At 40.5% G+C, this 22,379-nt stretch overlaps 1 protein-coding gene across 2 annotated transcripts in view; it reads left to right on the top strand.

Moving 5' to 3' along the window:
• DNAH7 (dynein axonemal heavy chain 7) overlaps positions 1-22,379 on the top strand; it is a 564,416-nt gene that overhangs the window by 143,028 nt on the left and 399,009 nt on the right. Inside the window, exons 11-17 of one of the 2 annotated variants that reach the window (XM_077275383.1) lie at positions 839-1,018; positions 2,588-2,863; positions 5,861-5,988; positions 12,369-12,447; positions 14,133-14,357; positions 14,599-14,745; positions 19,674-20,359. In XM_077275383.1, coding sequence (XP_077131498.1) covers positions 839-1,018; positions 2,588-2,863; positions 5,861-5,988; positions 12,369-12,447; positions 14,133-14,357; positions 14,599-14,745; positions 19,674-20,359 — 1,721 coding nt within the window. The remainder of the gene's footprint in view (positions 1-838; positions 1,019-2,587; positions 2,864-5,860; positions 5,989-12,368; positions 12,448-14,132; positions 14,358-14,598; positions 14,746-19,673; positions 20,360-22,379) is intronic. The other variant, XM_077275384.1, reaches the window with a different exon arrangement.

The following is a 22,379-nucleotide window of genomic DNA, read 5'->3' as shown; positions in this document are numbered from 1 at the left end:
CTGGGCAGTAACCTGGAAAGCACATTGTGATGAAAGCAGCTAGCAGACCAACATCTCTACCTTAACAGAATTTCTTGTGCAGCAGGGAGAGAGTTATATTTATTAGTGGAAGGAAGGACCAAGGTTAGGGGAATGTCACCAGCAATTAAGAGAAGAAAAATAAAGAGAATGTGCAGGTGGATCAGTGATTTATGCTAACATTTTGTGAGCTGCATGGTGATAGTGGATGGTTTAGAGTGTTTGAGAAATGTGTGTAGAGCATGAGAGCTGTACATGGGAAAGGAAAGGAGAGAGGGACTGATGTAGAGAGAGTGCACAGAATGTGTTAAATGGTGGTAGATATGAAAGAAAGCAGCAGAAAGTTCATCAATATGAACCAGAGAGATATGGAAAGTAAATTATGCACAACACTTGTGGAAGAAGCATGTTTGGATATCTTTCATAGGTAAGCTATCTCCTGCCTAGTCCAACTGCCATGTTTAACTGTGCATACACTTCCAGATATCACACACCTTTGGCAGGGAAAGGGTTACATTTTGAAGTAATGAAGTGTAACAATAAGGAAAAACAGAAGAAATCACAGTTATCGCTATCTCACTGCAATAAAAACCTTTTCTCTACCCATTTGAAAGAATGCTTTTTCTCTTTATTTCTTCTTCAATAACTAGGAATATTAGATCAGATATAAAAACGGTTTAATCTGTGTAACTTGAACACTGCTTTGTGACTGCCTTGAGCTGCAAATTACATTTTCTAAAAGTGAAGTAGTTAAAATGTATTAAAATTATTTAGAAATTCTATTTCTAAATGATTATTAATTTTCTGTTATTTTTTTCAGGGTTCAGTTCGTATCTATGAACATCCAGGCTTCATAATAAGACCTATTCTTGACAATGTTGCAATAAAATTTGAACCTGACTTCAATGATTATGAAATTGTATTCCTAAATGTTTTTGATGTGATGGTTAAAGCGGTCAGTTTAGTTCCAAGAATTGAATCAAAGCTATATTCTGATTGGGTGAGTGTTTAAGATGTTAGCTCTTCCCAACCATGTGCACACATTTGTATTTATATACCATAAAGTCTATGCGCTGTTTACTCCTTCCTACATTATGATATTCATGTCGGTTGTTACCTAAAACTAATTCCTATGAAAGTTGAGTTTGTAACTAAGTAAGACGGGTTCCCAAACAAGTAACACAACTGAAGATATGTACGGAATGGTGCAAAAGTTTTAGGAAGGTGTGGAAAAAATAGTAAGAAATGTTACCGTAATAGTTTACTATCAATTAACAAAATCTAAATGGAAAGAAGAAAAGAAAAATTGAAATCTTATCAATATTTGATGTAACCATCCAACCTTTGCCTTGGAAACAGCATCAAAGCATCAATTCCTCTAAGTATGGTTGCACACAGTTTTTGAAGGAACTTGGTAGGGAGGTTGTTCCAAACATCTTGGAGTAGTAACCACAGATCTTCTGTGAACGTAGGCTTGTGTAAAGCCTTTCGTCTTTTCATATAATCTCAGACAGACTAAAAAAATGTTGAGATCAGGGCTCTGCGGGGCCATATCATCACTCCCAGTACTCGTCTTCTTTATGCTTAAGATAGTTCTGTATGACGTATGTTTTGGAGTCATTTTTCTGCTGTAGAATACATTTTTTAGCCAATCAGATGCCTCCTTGATGACATTGCATAATGGATAAGTATCTGCCTGTATTTCTCAACTTTGAGGACACCATAAATGTTAATCAAATTCCCATGTGCTGAAATACAGACTGTCATAGAAAAAATTAAATTCCATAAAACATCTCTAGGGAGGGGACACATCCCCCTCACATGAAATATATGGGAAAGAGGGAAAACTACTTAGAACTGGAGAAGAGCTGACACTCCAACCTCCTTTTGGGACTAATACCTCATCTACTTTTTGAAGAAGGGACCTCCTGCGGTGACCAAATGGTTACAGCAGGAAAATTCTCTGGGAAACAGACAACGAGGCTCAGATCTGTTATGCAGAGAAGTGCAGGGGCTGTCTTTGTTCCAAGGAAGAAGCATCCTGGCTTCAAATGATTTTTCTGAAGAGTGTTCCAGACTTTGTGTCTCCATTGTCCAGATATGAATATGTGGGGTGGGACAGGGGCATGACCCCACAAATCGTACTCCAGTCACTGACTGGAGTAAGATCTTTGGTGAGGCACAAGGAGGTGCATGCCACTTGTCAGAAGCTCCTGATTCAGAGGCTTGCGTTTCTTAATAAATCAGGCACCTCTGAATTCAAAATGCTCCCTCATCATCTAACCCAGACCTCTCTGATGACTTCTCCCGATGACTGCATAGTCTAGTGCCAAGACTTATTTTGGCTCTGTAGTCCTTCCCTGCCTTCTACAGCAAAAGATATGGGTTTGAAGAGATGGCGCACATAATGTCTATAGCCTTCCTTACTGTTGTGGTCTTTTATATTTTTATATTGTTGTAGGTCTCTGCTTACATTTCTTTTAGGAGTAGAATATATTTTAATTATGTATTTATATTGAGAATGTGCTGGAAATGCATAGAGTGATACTGTACACTTGTCTATCTTTAGAAGCAGGATAATCAGTCAAATGTGAATTTAAAGCCAATAATTCTTGAAGAGATTTTGGGAGAACACAAAAGAAAAGTCAAGGAGTTTGTAGCTCAGGAAAGCCTGCTGCCCAAGGAACATTTGAAAGTGTATGATAAGTACAGCTTCATAATAACCAAACAGGCAGAGCTGGATGTTCAACAGTTTTTAGCCGAGACACACACATTCGAAGAAATTATGAGAGAGGTCATGAAATATGAAAAACTCACAGAAGAAATACAGTATAACTCAAGAAAGGTAATGATTTTTAATGCGGTATGAAGGTTGTATGAAACCTTTTAGAATTGATCAGTTACTGATTATTATGCTTTTATACTATGCCTTATAGAAATGGGGACACATAAAATGATTTAGGCTAAGTTCATACTGGGCGTTTTTGCACCTTTATTTATGCAAATTTTCATCTGCATTTTACAGTACCAGCAATGTCTATGAGATTTCAGAAATCTCATGAGCACAACAGCATATTGCAGGGTTTTTGAGTGACTGATCATTTGATTCTTAGGGACATCACCTGTATAGGACACCTGTCAGTTCAGTAGATTCATGCTGCCAGAAGTACAGCAGCAGAAAACAGGGATGATCTCCTTACGCCAATCAGCTACAGCGTTTAGGTGAAAGCATCCATCTAAAACAAGCACAGACAAGGGAGCAGTCCTTCACTGGTTTCATCCTGACCAACTCATTGACTGTATGCTCATTCTACACAAGGACAGCAGAAACCTGATGAGAGATTCCTTCGAGCCACCGCAGTAGCTGGTGAAAGTGACCAAAATTGAGTCAACTAAATACAAAGGTTCATCATCACTTTCTCAATCGCAGCACACAGATCTTCAAAGTTCCATATCAGAAGATGAGCAAAAGTGAACTTTCAGTTTATTTTCATGACCATGTAGAGGGAAGTAACAGGAGTGGTTTAGTACCTGGATCCATTTCACAATGGATCTGCCTTTCTAGTAGGAATGACACTGACCTGTGCTTAACGGGAATCTGTCAGCAGGATTTCACCCCAAATGTAATTATTTGTGCATGTAGCTCTTTCAAAGACAAGTCCAGTAGTGAAGGGCAAACGTGCTCGGGTAAGGTGTTATCAAACCATGCTTATGTTCTAACTAAGTGACTTCAGCGTGCTTGAAAAACATGTTTGAGTTCTCTCCCCTTCATGTCTCGGCTGTTTGAAAAACACAATACAAGCAGGGATTGCCTGTTTGTTAGCCACTCCCCGCATATATTGCGTTGTTGAACAGCCACGACATGTGCAGGCGTGGGGACTCACACATATATTTCAAGCACACCGAAGATACTTAGAGCATGCTCGGATGCAAACTAACACCTTGTCCTAGCACGTTTGCTCATCACTAAACTCCAGCAATACATTTATATCACCAGTCTTCTTCTTTGTTACTTTGTTACTTGAATTGATATGTAAATGAGGCTGTAGCTCTGAACCCTCTGTCACTCCAGCTCTATTCAATGCCCAGAGCCACCTCTTCCTGCTTTACTCATTGGCCTTAAGTCTCACAGCATAGGGGCTGTCAGTCAAGCAGAAGCAGCAGTGCTGGGTGAGGAATAGAGCTGGAGTGACAGAGGCTTCTGATCTACAGCCTCATTTACAAATCAATTGAAACACTGATTTCTCAGGAACGGAGGATCGGACCGGCCATGGAAAGGTATTGCTGGACTTGTCTTTGAAAGAGCTACAAGCCTATATACAGTAAGAAGTTTGGGGGGTTAAGTCATACTGACAAATTCCATTTAAGTTATTTAGTCTGAATTATTATTTATCCATAAACACTTTACAACACAGTGAGCAGGCGCTAGTGCAAATATTTTTTTTATGAATTCTTAATGGTATATATATATATAAATATATATACAGTGGTTGGACAAAATAATGGAAACACCTAACGTTTTGGCATCATAATCTTCTATCATGTAATAAACATGCAAACCGTGACATATGGTAATGTTTTGTACTTGATTATTTGTGTTATGTGATATGTGTATGTAAATTGACTGTTTGTTTTGCATAATTGTAAGAACATTGATGAGAACCTGATACCAGTGGCACACCCCTCGGATTTTCAAAGAGGCCAAATTGTTGGTGCTCGTATGGCAGGCGCTAGTGTAACAGAAAGTGTCCGAATGTTTGGCGTGTCAAGAGGTACTGTCTCCAAAGTAATGACTGCGTTTGAAAGAGAAGGAAAAACGTCCGCAGAAAAGCACAGGTCCGGCCGAAAGTCAAAGTTGACTGAGAGAGACCATCGGACTCTAAAGCGAATTGTGAGAGAGGATCGTAAGACCACGGCTCAGAAAATCACTGCTGAGCTCAATGAACACCTACATAACCCAGTTTCCACGAAAACTGTTCGTCGGGAGCTGCACAAATCTGGATTCCACGGAAGAGCTGCAATTAGAAAACCGCTGCTCTTAATGACAAATGTTTTCAAGCATTTAGAGTGGTGTAGAAACCTCCAGAAATGGTCCCTTGAGCAGTGGAAACGTGATATTCTCAGACGAATCATCGTTTACCCTCTTTCCGACCTCCGGCCGAGTGTACGTTTGGAGACAGCCGAAAGAAACATTCCATCCAGACTGCCTTCTCCCAACCGTAAAACATGGTGGAGGTTCTGTGATGATCTAGGGTGCTATTTCGTGGAGATCCGCCGGGCCAATGATATCCCTTCATGGAAGAATTAACAGCAGAGATTATTTAGGCATTTGGGGCGACCAAGTGCATCCAGTGGTTCAAGCACTGTTCCCGGAGGGGAACACCATCTTTCAGGATGATAATGCACCAATTCATACAGCTAGAATCGTTAAAGCATGGCATGAGGAACATTCTAATGAAGTTGAGCATCTCATCTGGCCCCCACAATCCCCAGACCTCATCGTTATTGAGCATTTATGGTCGATTTTAGAGATTCAAGTTAGACGTCGATTTCCGCCACCATCGTCGCTCAAAGAACTGGAGGGTGTTTTAACTGCAGAATGGGCTAAAATTCCTTTGGAAACTATTCACACCTTGTATGAATCCATACCTCGGAGAATTGAGGCTGTAATCACCGTAAAAGGTGGACCTACACCATATTAAGCTAACTTTTGTTGATGTTTCCAGCTGTTTCCATTATTTTGTCCAACCCCTGTATATATATTTTTTTAAGAGAAGATTATTAAATGTGGATCCATGACTTTTGTTCTCATTTGTATAACTTGTAACTTGTAACTTGTCAGATCATCCGTTTAGGAATGTTTGAACTCCACTGTGATGAATTAATCAGAGCACTGACCAAGAGAACAGAGGCTATTTGTGGAAAACTGGTAGGGAAAATGTTTACAGAGCACCAGGAGAGCAACAGAAGGTAAGATGTCACTGCAGTTAGCATGATTATTGGCCATGACGAACATAACTGAACATCTATTACACAAATTTCCTACATTATTCTAGCTTTTAGGGCAGTTTTATATATTTTGATAGTGATGTAAAGTTATAGGGGTGGTCCAAAATACAAATACATTTTCTTCCTAAATCTCTATCTATTTACTGCCATAACCTATACCAAGTGATGTAATTGTGGCCATGTATTCTGGTAATGCGCACTAACAGTGCACTTTGTTACTTTCTCATTAATGCTGAACTGAGACAGCGAAAGAGCGCACTGTCATTGTGCACATCGCACAATGACAGCGCAGGGACTAGCCCAGCCCTTGAAACAAAGGTCACTGATGACGCTTCATTTCATTGAGGGGGTAGAGACTGTGGCAGCGACCGCAGCCTCTGAACCCTTATGATGCCTTGTTTGAGTATCCCAGCATACCCTAACATTGTGAAATGAATTGTCATCAAAAAGGAAGTAGGAAAAAAATGGAAAAGCATTCAGATAGTATAGTTAGGGAAGGATATAGAATTTTTAATTCAAGTATATTAGAAAAATAGTTTAGATTACTGCATTAAATACATAGGTATTTAGGGTGAAAATGAGTTTGTATTTCGGACCACCCATTTAAGCAGGAGAATCTTTGTCAAGTTTGTCAAACTCCATATGTCATTAAAAAATATATAAAAATTAATGTCAGAATGGTTGTATGATCCGGAAGCAGATCTTTAGTTGGGCTCATAAAATGCTTTTCCTAACATCAGGAGAGTATACCCATTCTGATATGGATTTTTAAAGGGAACCTGTCAGTAGGATTGTGCGGGGGTCTTCATGTGGTGCTCTTCTCAAGTATTCATCTGTATGGCTTCTGACAGGTCACTGATCCCTCAGTGACCTGTTCTCTATTTTACATAATGAATATTATATATATACAGTACAGACCAAAAGTTTGGACACACCTTCTCATTTAAAGATTTTTCTGTATTTTCATGACTATGAAAATTGTACATTCACACTGAAGGCATCACAACTATGAATTAACACATGTGGAATTATATACTTAACAAAAAAGTGGGAAACAACTGAAATTATGTCTTATAGTCTAGGTTCTTCAAAGTAGCCACCTTTTGCTTTGATGACTGCTTTGCACAATCTTGGCATTCTCTTGATGAGCTTCAAGAGGTAGTCACCGGGAATGGTCTTCCAACAATCTTGAAGGAGTTCCCAGAGATGATTAGCACTTGTTGGCCCTTTTGCCTTCACTCTGCGGTCCAGCTCACCCCAAACCATCTCGATTGGGTTCAGGTCTGGTGACTGTGGAGGCCAGGTCATCTGGCGTAGCACCCCATCAGTCTCCTTCTTGGTCAAATAGCCCTTACATGGCCTGGAGGTGTGTTTGGGGTCATTGTCCTGTTGAAAAATAAATGATGGTCCAACTAAACGTAAACCGGATGGAATAGCATGCCGCTGCAAGATGCTACCAGGCTACTTTGAAGAACCTAGAATATAAGACATAATTTCAGTTGTTTCACACTTTTTTGTTAAGTATATAATTCCACATGTGTTAATTCATAGCTTTGATGCCTTCAGTGTGAATGTACAATTTTCATAGTTATGAAAATACGGAAAAATCTTTAAATGAGAAGGTGTGTCCAAACTTTTGGTCTGTACTGTATATATATATAAATATATATATATATATATATATATATATATATATATATATATATGTATATATATATATATATCTTGAAAAAAAATCCCCTTCTGCAGGCAGGTCTCGCAAGATGGCACTGCCTGCACGATAGCAGCTGCTACTGCGCAGGCACGGCCGGAGCCATTTTCAAACAGATTTTTTTTTAAGAATTTTAGGGTAACATAAAAACAATGAGTTATGTATACATTATACACTGCTCAAAAAAATAAAGGGAACACTAAAATCCCACATCCGAGATATCACTGAATGAAATATTCCAGTTGTAAATCTTTTTTCATCACATAGTGGAACGTGTTGAGAACAATAAAACCTAAAAATGATCAATGTAAATCATAACTAATATCCCACGGAGGTCTGGAATTGGAATGATGCTCAAAATCAAAGTGGAAAATGAAGTTACAGGCTGATCCAACTTCAGTGGAAATGCCTCAAGAAAAGGAAATGATGCTCAGTAGTGTGTGTGGCCTCCACATGCCTGTATGACCTCCCTACAACACCTGGGCATGCTCCTGAAGAGGCGGCGAATGGTCTCCTGAGGGATCTCCTCCCATACCTGGACTAATGCATCTGCCAACTCCTGGACAGTCTGTGGTGCAACGTGACGTTGGTGGATGGTGCGAGACATGATGTCCCAGATGTGTTCAATTGGATTCAGGTCTGGGGAATGGGCGGGCCAGTCCATAGCTTCATTTCCTTCATCTTGCAGGAACTGCTGACACACTCCAGCCACATGAGGTCTGGCCTTGTCCTGCATTAGGAGGAACCCAGGGCCAACCGCACAAGCATATGCAATAACCAACGTCCCAAATAAATAAAGCTGGCACTTCCAAATACAATGTTAACACCAGTAGTGACCCAAGGGGGTAACTATCATGAAGAAATCCAGAATAACATTAATTAAGGCTTTTATTGGAAAATGTTTTTTAAAAAAAAGCATAAAATTCCCATGCACCCTAACATAAGGTGGAGGCTAAGTGCAGTACATCATTAGGTTATACCAATTGCCAGGTAGTAAAATCACAATGACATGTAAGTTTCTGTACATATTAGCTGCTCAAGCATGCCCAAAATATAACAACAGTATCAATGTACAGAATCAATAATCATAGTAGTATATACCTGCAGACGGCACCGCGTTCCACCTCACCCCAACGCGCGTTTCGCACCTAGCTTCCGGGGGCGTGTCTAGAGTGGGTAAGTGCGGGATTTTTTATAATGGCGATCTGCCAATAACAGAGGATAAGTGTGAGCATGTGACCGGGAGTGACACAGAGCGGTTACCTAGTAACTTGACCACATTCGGCGCTTGCACCGCCGCCCGCTTCCTGGAGCGAAGGTCACTTCCGGACCTGCGCTCCCTGGAACGCTTGCTGGTACGCAAGCCGTCCCAATATGAGCGCATCCGGAACTGAACAGGGCAGGAGGCTGGCGCATGCGCACGGTCAAGACAGCTAACCCCTCCGCCGCCAATGAATCTGTGAACGGGGATCCCTCAATGCAGAACCATGCGGCAGACAGTGTAACTACAGAGAGGGGGCAGGAGTATCCCTATGCGCAGAAAAAAAGTGCTATATGCTTTCTGTATACACGCACATATTAGTGTATAATTATATATCCAGTGCAACCTTTAGAGTGCAAATGTGCTTTACTTTAAAGTGACTCAGTGCTTATCAATAATTACCGAAGGACTCCAATCATATGTCAAGGCCCTTCTATATATGTGCACACATTAGTGCATAATTACACATATATACAGGGCCACACTTAAAGTGCTGAAATACCTTATTTAAAATAGTTTAGTGCTTATCTATATACAAAAAATAACCCGTAAATCTGTATACTATTCCTCTATATAATAGATTGTTATTGGTGAAAAAATGTGCACCAACATTGATTCATAATACCTATTATACCAAAAATAGGTCAGTGTTGGCGTGCCGCCGAGTGCCCGTAAAAGTGCCGTAAGTGAACACAAAGTACGTGTATATATACAAATTTATTATATTATTAAAAGAGTATCATATCAAAATTGCCATCCATAGGGTTAATACAAATATTAACATCAATACTCACATATATATTATACTTAAACATATCCCTATGCACACCCCCCAATTCCCTGTCTCCACACTGCCCCAATAATAATTCTGCATCTCCTCTCCCCCCAGTATATCCAACAGGATTTCCCAAATGGCACGACGGAAAGGCAAAAAGAGTCCCAGATAATTTCAATGACATTGTTTTACATTGGAAGTGGATCATCCCCGAATTACTAGAGTAGTCCATTTGTTGTTATTAAAGGGATAAATTCTTTAGCCCCATGCTATGGTAGTCATGTGGTGAGCTTCAGTCTTTATAATTCCTCTTCAGTATCAGATATAGTTTTCTGGATCCACCCAGTTCAGAGGATACCCCCTCCATAGTTGAACACGACATCACAAAGGACAACCTCTCAAATGTCACATACTCCTAAAAACTAATGAAAAATAAAGTTAAAATCATATGGTTAAAATCAAACATACAAAACAAAAAAATCCCCAACCCCATCCCATAAAAGAATATCTCGCAAGGATTGAAGGAGACGTATCTGAAGAATACATCCGTTTATAGGAACGAGGCGAATCCTAAGGTCTCATTCAGGCCTTGGGGGTCATAGCCCCCAACCTGTAGATCCACCTACTCTCCAATTGAGCCAGGGTCCTACCTAGGTCTCCACCACGTATATCAATATTAATTTGGTCAATGCCCTTGATTTTTAGGCCTCCAGACTGTCCATCGTGATACTTTTTGAAATGCCTGGGCAGTGTTTTTAAGGTGGTTTCATCCTCCACCGACCTTGCTTTACAGATGTCCCTAACGTGTTTCCTTGTTCTAATTTTGAGTTCCCTGGTAGTTAACCCTATATATATCTTCCCACACGGGCACTGGGCATGATATATTACTCCCCGGGAATTGCAGCTTAGATGTTTCCTAATACTGTATGTTCTTGATCCGTCAAAATTACAAAATTCTGTAGATCTAGTGTGGTTGAGGCATCCCTTACATATGCCACAAGGAAAAAACCCTTTACGGTCTCCACCTACCGGTACAACGGATCGTGATTTGGGGGCCACATAATGGCTTCGTACTAAAGCATCTTTGAGATTCGGAGAGCGTTTCGCCACGAAGGATGGAGCTGAAGGTAACACCTGTTTAAGGATAGGATCTACCATCAGTACTTCTCAGTGTTTTCAAATGATATTAGTTAGCCTTTGCCACTGGCAATTGTGTGTTGAGATGAATCTCACCTGTTTGTCCTCCTTATCCTTCATCTCATTCGTCTGTCTGTATAACAGTTCGTTCCGAGTAGTTCGCTTAGCCCTCATGGTCTCACAAGGGGTCTGATGATCTCATCTCGGTACCTAATGGCAGTCAGGCTACCTTTGGCGAGCACATGGAGGGCTGTGCGGCCCTCCAAAGAAATGCCACCCCACACCATTACTGACCCACTGCCAAACTGGTCATGCTGAAGGATGTTGCAGGCAGATCACTCTCCACGGCGTCTCCAGACTCTGTAACGTCTGTTACATGTGCTCAGTGTGAATCTGCTTTCATCTGTGAAGAGCACAGGGCGCCAGTGGCGAATTTGCCAATCCTGGTGTTGTGTGGCAAATGCCAAGCATCCTGCACGGTGTTGGGCTGTGAGCACAACCCCCATCTGCGAATGTTGGGCACTCAGACCATCCTTATTGAGTCGGTTTCTAACCGTTTGTGCAGACGCATGCACATTTGTGTGTCTTGATAATTGCCAATAATTTCCATCTGTTGTCTATTCCATTTGCACAACAGCATGTGAAATTGATTGTCAAACAGTGTTACTACCTAAGTGGACAGTTTGATTTCACAGAAGTTTGATCTACTTGGAGTTATATTCTGTTGTTTAAGTGTTCCCTTTATTTTTTTGAGCAGTGTATATTCAATCATGCTGCATCGCAGCTGCCACCGCAGGCACCTGCCTGCAGAAGAGGATTTTTTTTTCAAGAGATATACATTTGTGGTCAAAAGTTTACATACCCCATCAGAATTTTTGCTTTCTTGGCCTTTTTTTCAGAGAATATGAATGATAACACTAAAACGTTTTCTCCACTCATGGTTAGTGGTTGGGTGATGCCATTTATTGTCAAACTACTGTGTTTTCTCTTTTTAAATCATAATGACAACCCAAAACATCCAAATGACCCTGATCAAAAGTTCACATACCCCATTTCTTAATACCGTGTATTGAGTCTTTTGTGGTAGTTGTGTATGAGTGCCTCAATGATATTGAGGTCAGGAGACTGAGATGGCCACTCCAGAACTCACTTTGTTCTGATGTAGCTAATGACAGGTCGACTTGGCCTTGTGTTTTGGATTGTTGTCATCATATTTTCTGAAAAAAGGCCAAGAAAGCAAAAATTCTGCTGGGGTATGCAAACTTTTGAGCACAACTGTGTCAGTAACATTTCTATCCATCCTGGGATTTCTATAATTTCTTGAAGTTTTGCAATTTCAATGTTGAGTATAATATGGAATTGTGTATCTTATATATAATATAAATTATGTGTAGCCCTTTCATTGCTTTTTGCGAGTTTTACACCTTTTAAGAAGTAAACAATATCATATTTTACAGGCTCTGTGATGAATTTGAAAAAATTGCAGAAAAGGCTCTCAGCACTCCTCCAAATACACAAGAGCTCATGGAATTAAAGGTATGTCTGCCTATACTTTTTTTTCTAGTGAAGAAGAATAAAAATCTCGATAATTTTCTTGAAATTTGCAAGATACGTTAAAATTCAGGAATTTTGATTACCCCCAAAATACCGATTTGGTTCTTTACCACGATTTAGCTCTGTAGAGTGAATACTCCAAAAAGTCTTGTTCTGGGTGTGTTGAACATCCTTTATGTATGGGATAGGTGAGCAGTGATGGGTATAGTGCCCGAGAGGCAGGTATCCATGACCCGTCCTATTCATTAGAGTAGGACAGGTGCATGATACTTGCCTCTTGGTTACCACAACTTCTCAGATCTTTAGAAATGTGATGATACCGGACCTGCTGATGGAAAAGTGAGATTTTAACCCCTTCACGACCTTGCCCTTTTCCGTTTTTGCGTTCTCGTTTTTCACTCCCCTCCTTCCCAGAGCTATAACTTTTTTATTTTTCCGTCAATATGGCCATGTGAAAACTTTTTTCTTGCGGGACAAGTTGCACTTTTGAACGACATCATTGATTTTAGCATGTCGTGTACTAAAGTGCAATCCCACACTTGTTTTTTGTTTGGCTTTTTTGCTAGGTTCGCTAAATGCTAAAACTGACCTGCCATTTTGATTCTCCAGGTCATTACGAGTTCATAGACACCAAGCATGTCTAGGTTATGTTTTATCTAAGTGGTAAAAAAAATTCCAAACTTTGCTTAAAAAAAAAAAAAAAAAAAAGTGCAATTTTCCAATATCTGTAGCGTCTACATTTTTCATGATCTGGGGTCAGGTGAGGGCTTATTGTTTGCGTGCCGAGCTGGCGTTTTTAATGATACCACTTTGGTGCAGATACATTCTTTTGATCATCTATTATTACATTTTAATGCAATGTCACGGCCACCAAAAAACGTAATTCTGGCGTTTCTAATTTTTTTCTCGCTACACTGTTTAGCGAACATGTTAATCCTTTTTTTTATTGATAGATCGGACGATTCTGAACGTGGCGATACCAAATATGTGTAGGTTTAATTTTTTTTATAGTGTTATTTTGAATGGGGTGAAAGGGGGGTGATTTAAACTTTTTTTATTTTTTTATTTTTTTAAAATTTTTTAAACCTTTTTTTTTACTTTTGCCATGCTTCAATAGTCCCCATGGGAGGCTAGAAGCTGGCACAACTCGATCGGCTCAGCTACATGGGAGCGATCATCAGATCGCTCTTATGTAGCTGAATTCCTGCATAGCTATGAGCGCCGACCGGCATCAGCAACCATAGAGGTCTCAAGGACCTCTATGGTTACTATGAAGACGCATCACTGACCCCCGATCATGTGACGGGGGTCAGCGATGCGCTCATTTCCGGCCTGATGGCCGGAAGCGCCGGTTAAATGCCGCTGTCAGCATTTGACAGCGGCATTCAACTAGTTAATAGCGGCGAGTGAATCGCGATTTCACCTGCTGCTGTTGTGGGCACATGTCAGCTGTTCAAAACAGCTGACGTGTCCCGGCATTGAGGTGGGCTCAGCGCCGGAGCCTGCATCAAAGCGGGGGATCCGACCTCCGCAGTATTGGTAACTGTAATAATAACCTACAGCTCAATCTGCAGCTGTAGGTTATCTAGACATCAGACAACGTTCATATGATGAATGATCTTGACTAATTAAATGATATAAATTGTTTTCTTTTGTTTCTTCCTCAGGAATACATTAAGAAGGTGGAAGCTCAGGATATGATGTTTATGGAGCAGAAACTTGTAGAATCCAAAAATCGCCTTTTGTTCCTTGTGGATTATGTAACTTTGTCTCCTTCCGATATTCGTTTGAACAACAGTACCTTTCAGTGGCACGGCCGAATGGGAGAAGTGTTTGAGGAGCACAGAAAGATAATTAGGGATAAGACTGAACAGTATCAAGAAGGACTAAAGGTCAGCAACGTATACATTTAGTTACACATTATCTGACGTCACTTTTAGGATATAATGAAATGGATTTGTTTCCTGAGTGTCTTATAAATTATACAGACATTTATTTCAGTGCGATAATAGCAATTTGCACCATACAAAATGGGCTTTGCAGCTTTCATTCTCCTGTCTACAAAATATGTACAATATTTGTTTTAAAGTTGTGAACTTGTTTTTTTTCAATCGATCTTTGATTATTGTACAGTTACGTTGTGAGAGGTTTATTGAAGAACTAGAGAGCTATGGCAAGCAAGTTAAAGAATTTGAAGCGTATGGTGATATCCAGGAGGTGAACAGATACCTGAAAAAAGCACAGTCCCTGAATTCCAAGCTGGAACAAGCCATTGAAAAGGTTGGTATTTATGTTCGCTGTGTATTAGGCCGGCGTCACACTAGCGAGTTTTACGGACGTAAGAGCGCAGAAAATACGTCCGTAAAACTCACCAAACAAACGGCACAATTATTCTCAATGGGTCTGGTCCTATCAGCCGTATATTACTGATCCGTATTATAAGGCTTTCTACGGCCGTGCAAAATCGCAGCATGCTGCGTTTGTCAGCGTATTGCGCAAAAAATACACCAATAAAAGTCTATGGGGGCGAGAAAAATACGGATGTTTTGGGCCCTAAAATAGTCCCACGGAGCCAAGACGGGCTCAAATCTGTCCAAACTTGCTTTCAATAAGGCTGTCATGTGCTATATCCTGCGGAAGTTGGCTGTTCTATCCAAAACCTTATGATAAGAGGGAGAGTTAATTTGTCTCCAATGAAGGGCAATCAGACATCTAGCTGCCATCAACAGATGTAACAGCAGTCTGGTCCAATTCCTCTCCATTCCTCTAGGGAAACATTTAGTAACCATATAGCAGGGTCGAGATCATCCCCCACATATAGAACCATTTGTATTAGGGTTTTCACCTTTTCTCAAAATCCAGCCAACCCAGGGCAAGACCAGAAAATATGGAACTGAGAACCCAGAGCTGAGCAACAACGCCAGCAAATATTTGGGTGCTGGTGGTTCAGTCCATGAAGGAGCTCTGGAGTGTGATACCAAAACATCCAAATTTCATATTTTTCCCAGGAGAGACTTCCATCTAATCATATATGGATGTTTCAAGGGAGGGTCAGTCCAAGGAGAACCCAAGATCCTGTAAATATCTGATATTAACCCTTTAGTTGGCGTGCCTTTCTTAGGGTATGTTTCCACAGTCAGGATTGCATCAGGATTTGCTCATGATTTGACGCAGGTAAAATCTGCACCAATTCTGCACCTGAGGTCATTGGCAGGTCACCTGCATTTTGATGTGTTTTTACATGCGTTTTTGATGCGTTTTTCGTGCATTTTTTAATGCGTTTTTTCATGCGGATTTGTGTGTGTTTTTGTAAGCTAAATAAAGATATACAAAAAAAAGAATTGTGATGTCATTTCTTGTCCAACCTCTTCATTTGCATACTCCATTGAAGAATAATGTTTACACACACAGCTAGATAGATAGCTAGATAGATAGATACATAGATAGATAGATAGATAGATAGATGGATACAATAGATAGATAGATACGATAGATATCTATCGTGTCTTTCTATCAAATCTATCTATCGTATCTATCTATCTATCGTATTTATCTATCGATATATCTATCTATTATCTACCGATATATCTATCTATAAATATATCTATCTATATATCGATATATCGATAGATAATAGATACGGTAAATAGATAATAGATAGATAGAATTGATAGATACAATAGATAGATACGATAGATGGATGGATGGATACGATAGATAGATCGATAGATAGATGGATACGATAGATAGATAGATAGATAGATAGATAGATAGATAGATAATGATAGATAGATAGATCGATGGATAGATATGATAGATAGATACGATAGATATCCATCGTATCTATCTATTGTATCCATCTATCGTATCTATCAATATATCTATCTATTATCCACCGATATATCTATAAATATATCTATCTATATATAGATATATCGATAGATAGCTAGATAGATAAATAGATAATAGATAGATAGATACGATAGATAGATAGATATGATTGATAGATGCGATGGATGGATGGATATGATAGATAGATGGATACGATAGATAGATCGATAGATAGATATGATAGGTAGATATGATAGATACGATAGATACGATAGATAGATGGATGTGATAGATAGATCGATGGATAGATATGATAGATAGATACGATAGATATCCATCGTATCTATCTATTGTATCCATCTATCGTATCTATCTATCGATATATCTATCTATTATCTACTGATATATCTATCTATAAATATATCTATCGATATAGAGATATATCAACAGATAGCTAGATAGATATATCGATAGATAGATAATAGATAAATAGATAATAGATAGATAGATCTCAAACTTGAGAAAGGCTCTCCACGGGCCGAAACGTTGCCATTATGGGCTATTAAATTTGAATACCTTCATAACTTTATCCAGAATGGTGTGCTGCCTCTGATTTTTGGACTTCTAGATAGATAGATAGATAGATAGATAGATAGATAGATAGATAGATAGATAGAAGATATGATAGATGGATACGATAGATAGAAGATACGATAGATGGATCACACATGCGAGAAACTCGGACGAGTCTCGCATCTTAATACCCGGCACTGCCGCCAGCACTCGGGAGCAGAGCGTGCAGCTGCATGTATTTCTACCAGCCACTGGGGGATTGATGTTTGTAGCCTGGGAAGGGGGTAATACCCATGGAACTTCCCTGGCTATGAATATCAGCCCGCAGCTGTCTGCGTAGACTTTACTGGCTATAAAAATAGGGGGACCCCCCAATAAAAATGACGTGGGGTCCCCCTGTTATTTTTAGCCAGAAAGGCTATGCAGACAGCTGCGGGCTGATATTTATAGCCTAGAGAGGCACCATGGATATTGCCCCCCCCCTCCCCCCCGGCTACAAATACCAGCCCCCAGCCGCCCCCAAAATGGCGCATCTGTCTCTTCTCACTCCCGAGTAGCGGTGGGATATGGGGTAATGAGGGGTTAATGTCACCTTTGTAAGGTGACATTAAGCCGGCTTAGTAATGGAGAGGCGTCAATAAGACACCTACCATTACTAATCCTATAGTGGTGAAAGGGTTAATAAAACACACACACATGCAGAATAAAGTATTTTAATGAAATAAAAACACCACAGAGTTTTGACCATATTTTTATTGTACGCTCAATTCATGCGATGCCCTCGCCTCCTAGAAAAAAATTTAAAATAATAAACCAACAGTATACTCCCTGAGTCCGATGCAGTCCATAATAACGAGTGTCCCACGACAAGTCCGGCTCTGCTACATCTGGATGCCTGACATCCACACATAGCAGAGCCTGTAGATGATCGCTGGAGATAACTCTCCGGCGATCACCTACACTCTAGCACTAGCGGTGAGCTGACCATGAGAACTAGCCTAGGGTGGCCAGAGATAACCCCCGGTCATGTGCACGGCAGTTCTCGCGGTAAGTTAAGTCATCGCGAGAACTTAGCTTACAACGAGAACTGCAGTGGACGAGGGACTTCCGGCGGCGGGACAGGTGAGCCGGCAGACATGTGTAGTATGCTGCGTTTATGCACTTACTAAGCATGTGACTAATCATTAGATGCGGTTTTACCACACCTAATGATAGTCTATGGGAAATTTACGGCGCAGCGAGGGAGCGTCGCCGCATTGTAAACAGACATGCTGCGTTCTGAAAAGACGCGATGCATGTCCGTTTCTGCGGGTCCGCCGCCTGCGTGTTTTACCGCATAGTGGAGACGGGATTTCATGAAATCCCCTCCACTATGCTGTAACATCTGGACGCTGCGGGTTTGACGCTGCGGCTCTACACAGCGTCAAACCCACAGTGTTTCCTGACCGTGGGAACACAGCCTTACAAAGCCTCTCAAGTTCCGCTGGTTGAGAAACCGTCAATGAGCCATATAGTGACGACGCCAGGTGCTTAATCTGCATGAACGGGAAGAACTCTCTATTAGTTACAGCAAATTTAGATTTCATGTCATCAAACGAGAGAACTTCCAAAGTGTTCCCATCCACCAAATCCACAAATCTAACTAATCCTGCCGAAATCCACATGGTGGGCCTTTGTCGGTTCCAAACGGTTTGGTATCAGAGGCTGGTATAAAAAAGATATCATTGGGGAATTGGGGGAGACCAACCTAAAACCCTTGCACTTCACATGTGGTTCTTACATGTCTTATGTGTGTCCAACTGTAATACAACTACCCTTCCCATAAGGACAGGGGCAGGCGGACATAGATTTTCTCGTCCAAGAGAATTGAGTCGATTATGCACATTACACCCTGATCAGACTGTGATCAAAGTGTGAGCACAGTGTACATCAATTTGCTCAGATGAGGAGAAAAATGTCTCCATCTTCTCCATTGTGTCAGTCATTGGAAATCGGACTGCACTCAAATGTCATCCGAGTGCAGTACTATGTTTCCCATGCACTTATTGACTTGCATGGCTGAGTGCGATGCGAATATCGGAGCATGCAGTGATATTTTTTTTTTCTCGGAAAGACTCTGTCAAAGGAAAAAATCTGACATGTGCACGGCTTCATGGTGTGACATTGGTCCGGGTGCAATCCAATGTTTTGTTGACTCATACTCAGACTAAGAAATGCTCGTCTGCAACAGCACTAATAATAAGACCTGAGTGCTCCTGGATGTTCAGTACTCTGCCTATTTTCTAAACATCCAAGAGTAAGGGCAGATACAGATGAGATACATATTTTTGGTCCTAGCACAAAGCAATAAAACATCAGATTTCACTGGGACCAATGTAGTCTATGGAGTCTTGCACATGTCCAATTTTTTTCTCGGATTGTCTTTGCTCAAAAGGAATCTGCATTCCCAAGTTTGATATGATATTCGTATTACACTCGACCAAGCAAGTTAGTGAGTGTAAGGGAAACATCGGACTGCACTCGGATGTCATCTGAGTGCAGTCTGATTTCCTCTGCCTTACACAATGGAGAAGATGGAGAATTTTCTTTCTCCATCTTCCCCTCATCTGAAGGAATCAGAGCTTAGTACGATCACACCTGATCAGAGTGTGATTGGCATAACTGATCTGATTTTCTCAACAAAAACTTTCCTCTTCTGCACCTGCCATTACTCTGAACGTTTTTAACTCTGTTATGATGGAAAGATTCTTTTCTCAGGTTTTGTCATTAAAGTTTGATATTTACTGAGATATTTCAAATTTCAGATTGATCAGCTTAATTTGGAGGAGGAAGCGTTCGGCTGGGCAGCGTCTCAGTATCCACAAAGGAAAAAGATTCAAGACTCCCTTAATCCATATCTCAAACTCTATGAGACAATAGTGGAGTTTAACAGCAAGTATAAAAGTTGGATGGAAGGGCCTTATACTACGGTAAACCCGGATGTTGTAGAGCAAGATGTGGGGAATTACTGGAGGTTGCTGTACAAGCTGGAGAGAACGTTCTCCAGCTCCCCCAATGCTCAGGCTCTGACACTGAACATCAAGCACAAGGTAGAAGAATTCAGACTATTAATCCCCCTGATCCAGGTGGTCTGTAATCCAGGACTCCGCCACAGACACTGGGAGGCCATGTCTGCTGTGGTTGGTTATCCGATTAAACCCCAAGAGGACACCTGTGTGAATACCTTTCTGGACATGAAACTCCAGCCATATTTGGACAAATTTGAAGGCATTAGTGAGTGTGCAAGCAAGGAATACTCACTGGAGAAAGCAATGGAGAAAATGATTTCTGAGTGGGACCCAATGGAGTTCACGTTACTTTCATATCGCGAAACTGGGACCTATATTTTATCTGCTGTGGATGATATCCAGATGCTGCTAGATGACCACATTGTGAAGACACAAACCATGAGAGGGTCCCCATTTATTAAGGCGTTTGAAAATGAAATAAGGTAATGGATGGTTATGAGTCGGTCACCTTGTATTGTAACGTTCATTGGAAATAAATGTTGCTACTTCTAACTGGTATATGGAGCTATATACTGGAGGTGATGATCACAGCTTAAAAAAATGTATCTGTGACTCCCATTCACTCCTATCCAGACACGGAAACAGTATAGTACAACCCATTCTTCTGGTTCTGTAATCCCGGACACATCTGGCTGCTGCATATACAGGTGCATCTCACAATATTAGAATATCATCAAAAAGTTAATTTATTTCAGTTCTTCAATACAAAAAGTGAAACTCATATATTATATAGAGTCATTACAAACATAGTGATCTATTTCAAGTGTTTATTCTTGTTAATGTTGATGATTATGGCTTACAGCCAATGAAAACCCAAAAGTCATTATCTCAGTAAATTAGAATACTTTATAACACCAGCTTGAAAAGTGATTTTAAAATCTGAAATGTTGGCCTACTAAAATGTATGTTCAGTAAATGCACTCAACACTTGGTGGGGGCTCCTTTTGCATCAATTACTGCATCAATGTGGCGTGGTATGGAGGCGATGAGCCTGTGGAGCTGCTGAGGTGTTATGGAAGCCCAGGTTGCTTTGATAGCAGCTTTCAGCTCGTCTGCATTGTTGGGTCTGGTGTCTTTCATCTTCCTCTTGACAATACCCCATAAATTCTCTATAGGGTTAAGGTCAGGCGAGTTTGCTGGCCAATCAAGCACAGTGATACTGTTGTTTTTAAACCAGGTATGGGTACTTTTGGCAGTGTGGACAGGTGCCAAGTCCTGCTGGAGAATGAAATTTCCATCTCCAAAAAGCTTGTCAGCAGAAGGAAGCATGAAGTGCTCTAAAATTTCCTGCTCTGACTTTGGTCTTGATAAAACACAGTGAACCTTCACCAGCAGATCACATGGCTCCCCAAACCATCACTGATTGTGGAAACTTCACACTAGACCTCAAGCAGCGTGGATTGTGGCCTCCCCAGTCTTCCTCCAGACTCTGGGACCTTAATTTCCAAATGAAATGCAAAATTTACTTTCCTTGTGGAGTGTGTCAGTGATTGCCTTCTGGACATCTGTCGGGTCAGCAGTCTTCCCCATGATTGGTGTGGAGCCTACTGAAACAGACTAAGGGACCTTTTAAATCACTTACAAAGCATTTGCAGGTGTTTTTTGTTAGTTATTCTAATTTACTTAGATAATGACTTTTGGGTTTTCATTGGCAATAAGCCATAATCATCACTATTAACAGATATAAACACATGAAATAGATCACTCCGTTTGTAATGACTCTGTATAATATATGAGATTCACTTTATGTATTGAAGAACTGAAATAAATTACATTTTTAATGATATTCTAATTTTGTGAGAAGCACCTGTAGATAAGCGGGGTTGGCTTGGTCCTTAGCCTCTTACCTCCCAACATGATCAGTAGTTGGCCCAATACTCTTGATTCACTATGGTACAGACAGAACAGCTTCTCATCATTCATTTAACAAACTACCCATTTGTTATTATATAGAAGCATAGGCGAATTTGTGAAAGAAGATAATGTAATATTTGCCTGTATCTGAAAACGGGCTCCCAGAGTCAGTGTCCCTAGTGGGCCCTTGCCACCCCAGTCAGATACTCTACAGTTATCGCCACCACTTAAATTTTGAATCACTTATTTCTATTACTACAACTAGTTTTACTTATTAAAGTTGAACAAAAATCCCTGCGCAAACTCAGAGGCAAATGATGGTACATTAATATTCCATAGAATTCTATGGATGCCATAAATCTGCTCAGTATAATATACCTGTGTATAGTGACGTAACTACAGTCCAATGGGTCCGGTGCAAAATTTGTACCTGCCCCCCCCACACACACACACTGCCCCATCTACCCCCAGATGTTGGTCAGGTGTATGGACCCTTATATCGTTCTGAATCCTATGAGGACATATGAGTTTCTCTCCCTAACTCATTATGTAGTAATGTCCCCCATCCTGGGTATCATTCTAGTATCT

The sequence above is a fragment of the Ranitomeya variabilis genome, chromosome 7 (genome assembly GCF_051348905.1).
Source record: "Ranitomeya variabilis isolate aRanVar5 chromosome 7, aRanVar5.hap1, whole genome shotgun sequence".
In the NCBI taxonomy this organism is placed as follows: Eukaryota; Metazoa; Chordata; class Amphibia; order Anura; family Dendrobatidae; genus Ranitomeya; species Ranitomeya variabilis.
Note: the sequence above shows the minus strand (reverse complement) of the source record. Positions and strands in the feature narration are given on the sequence as shown.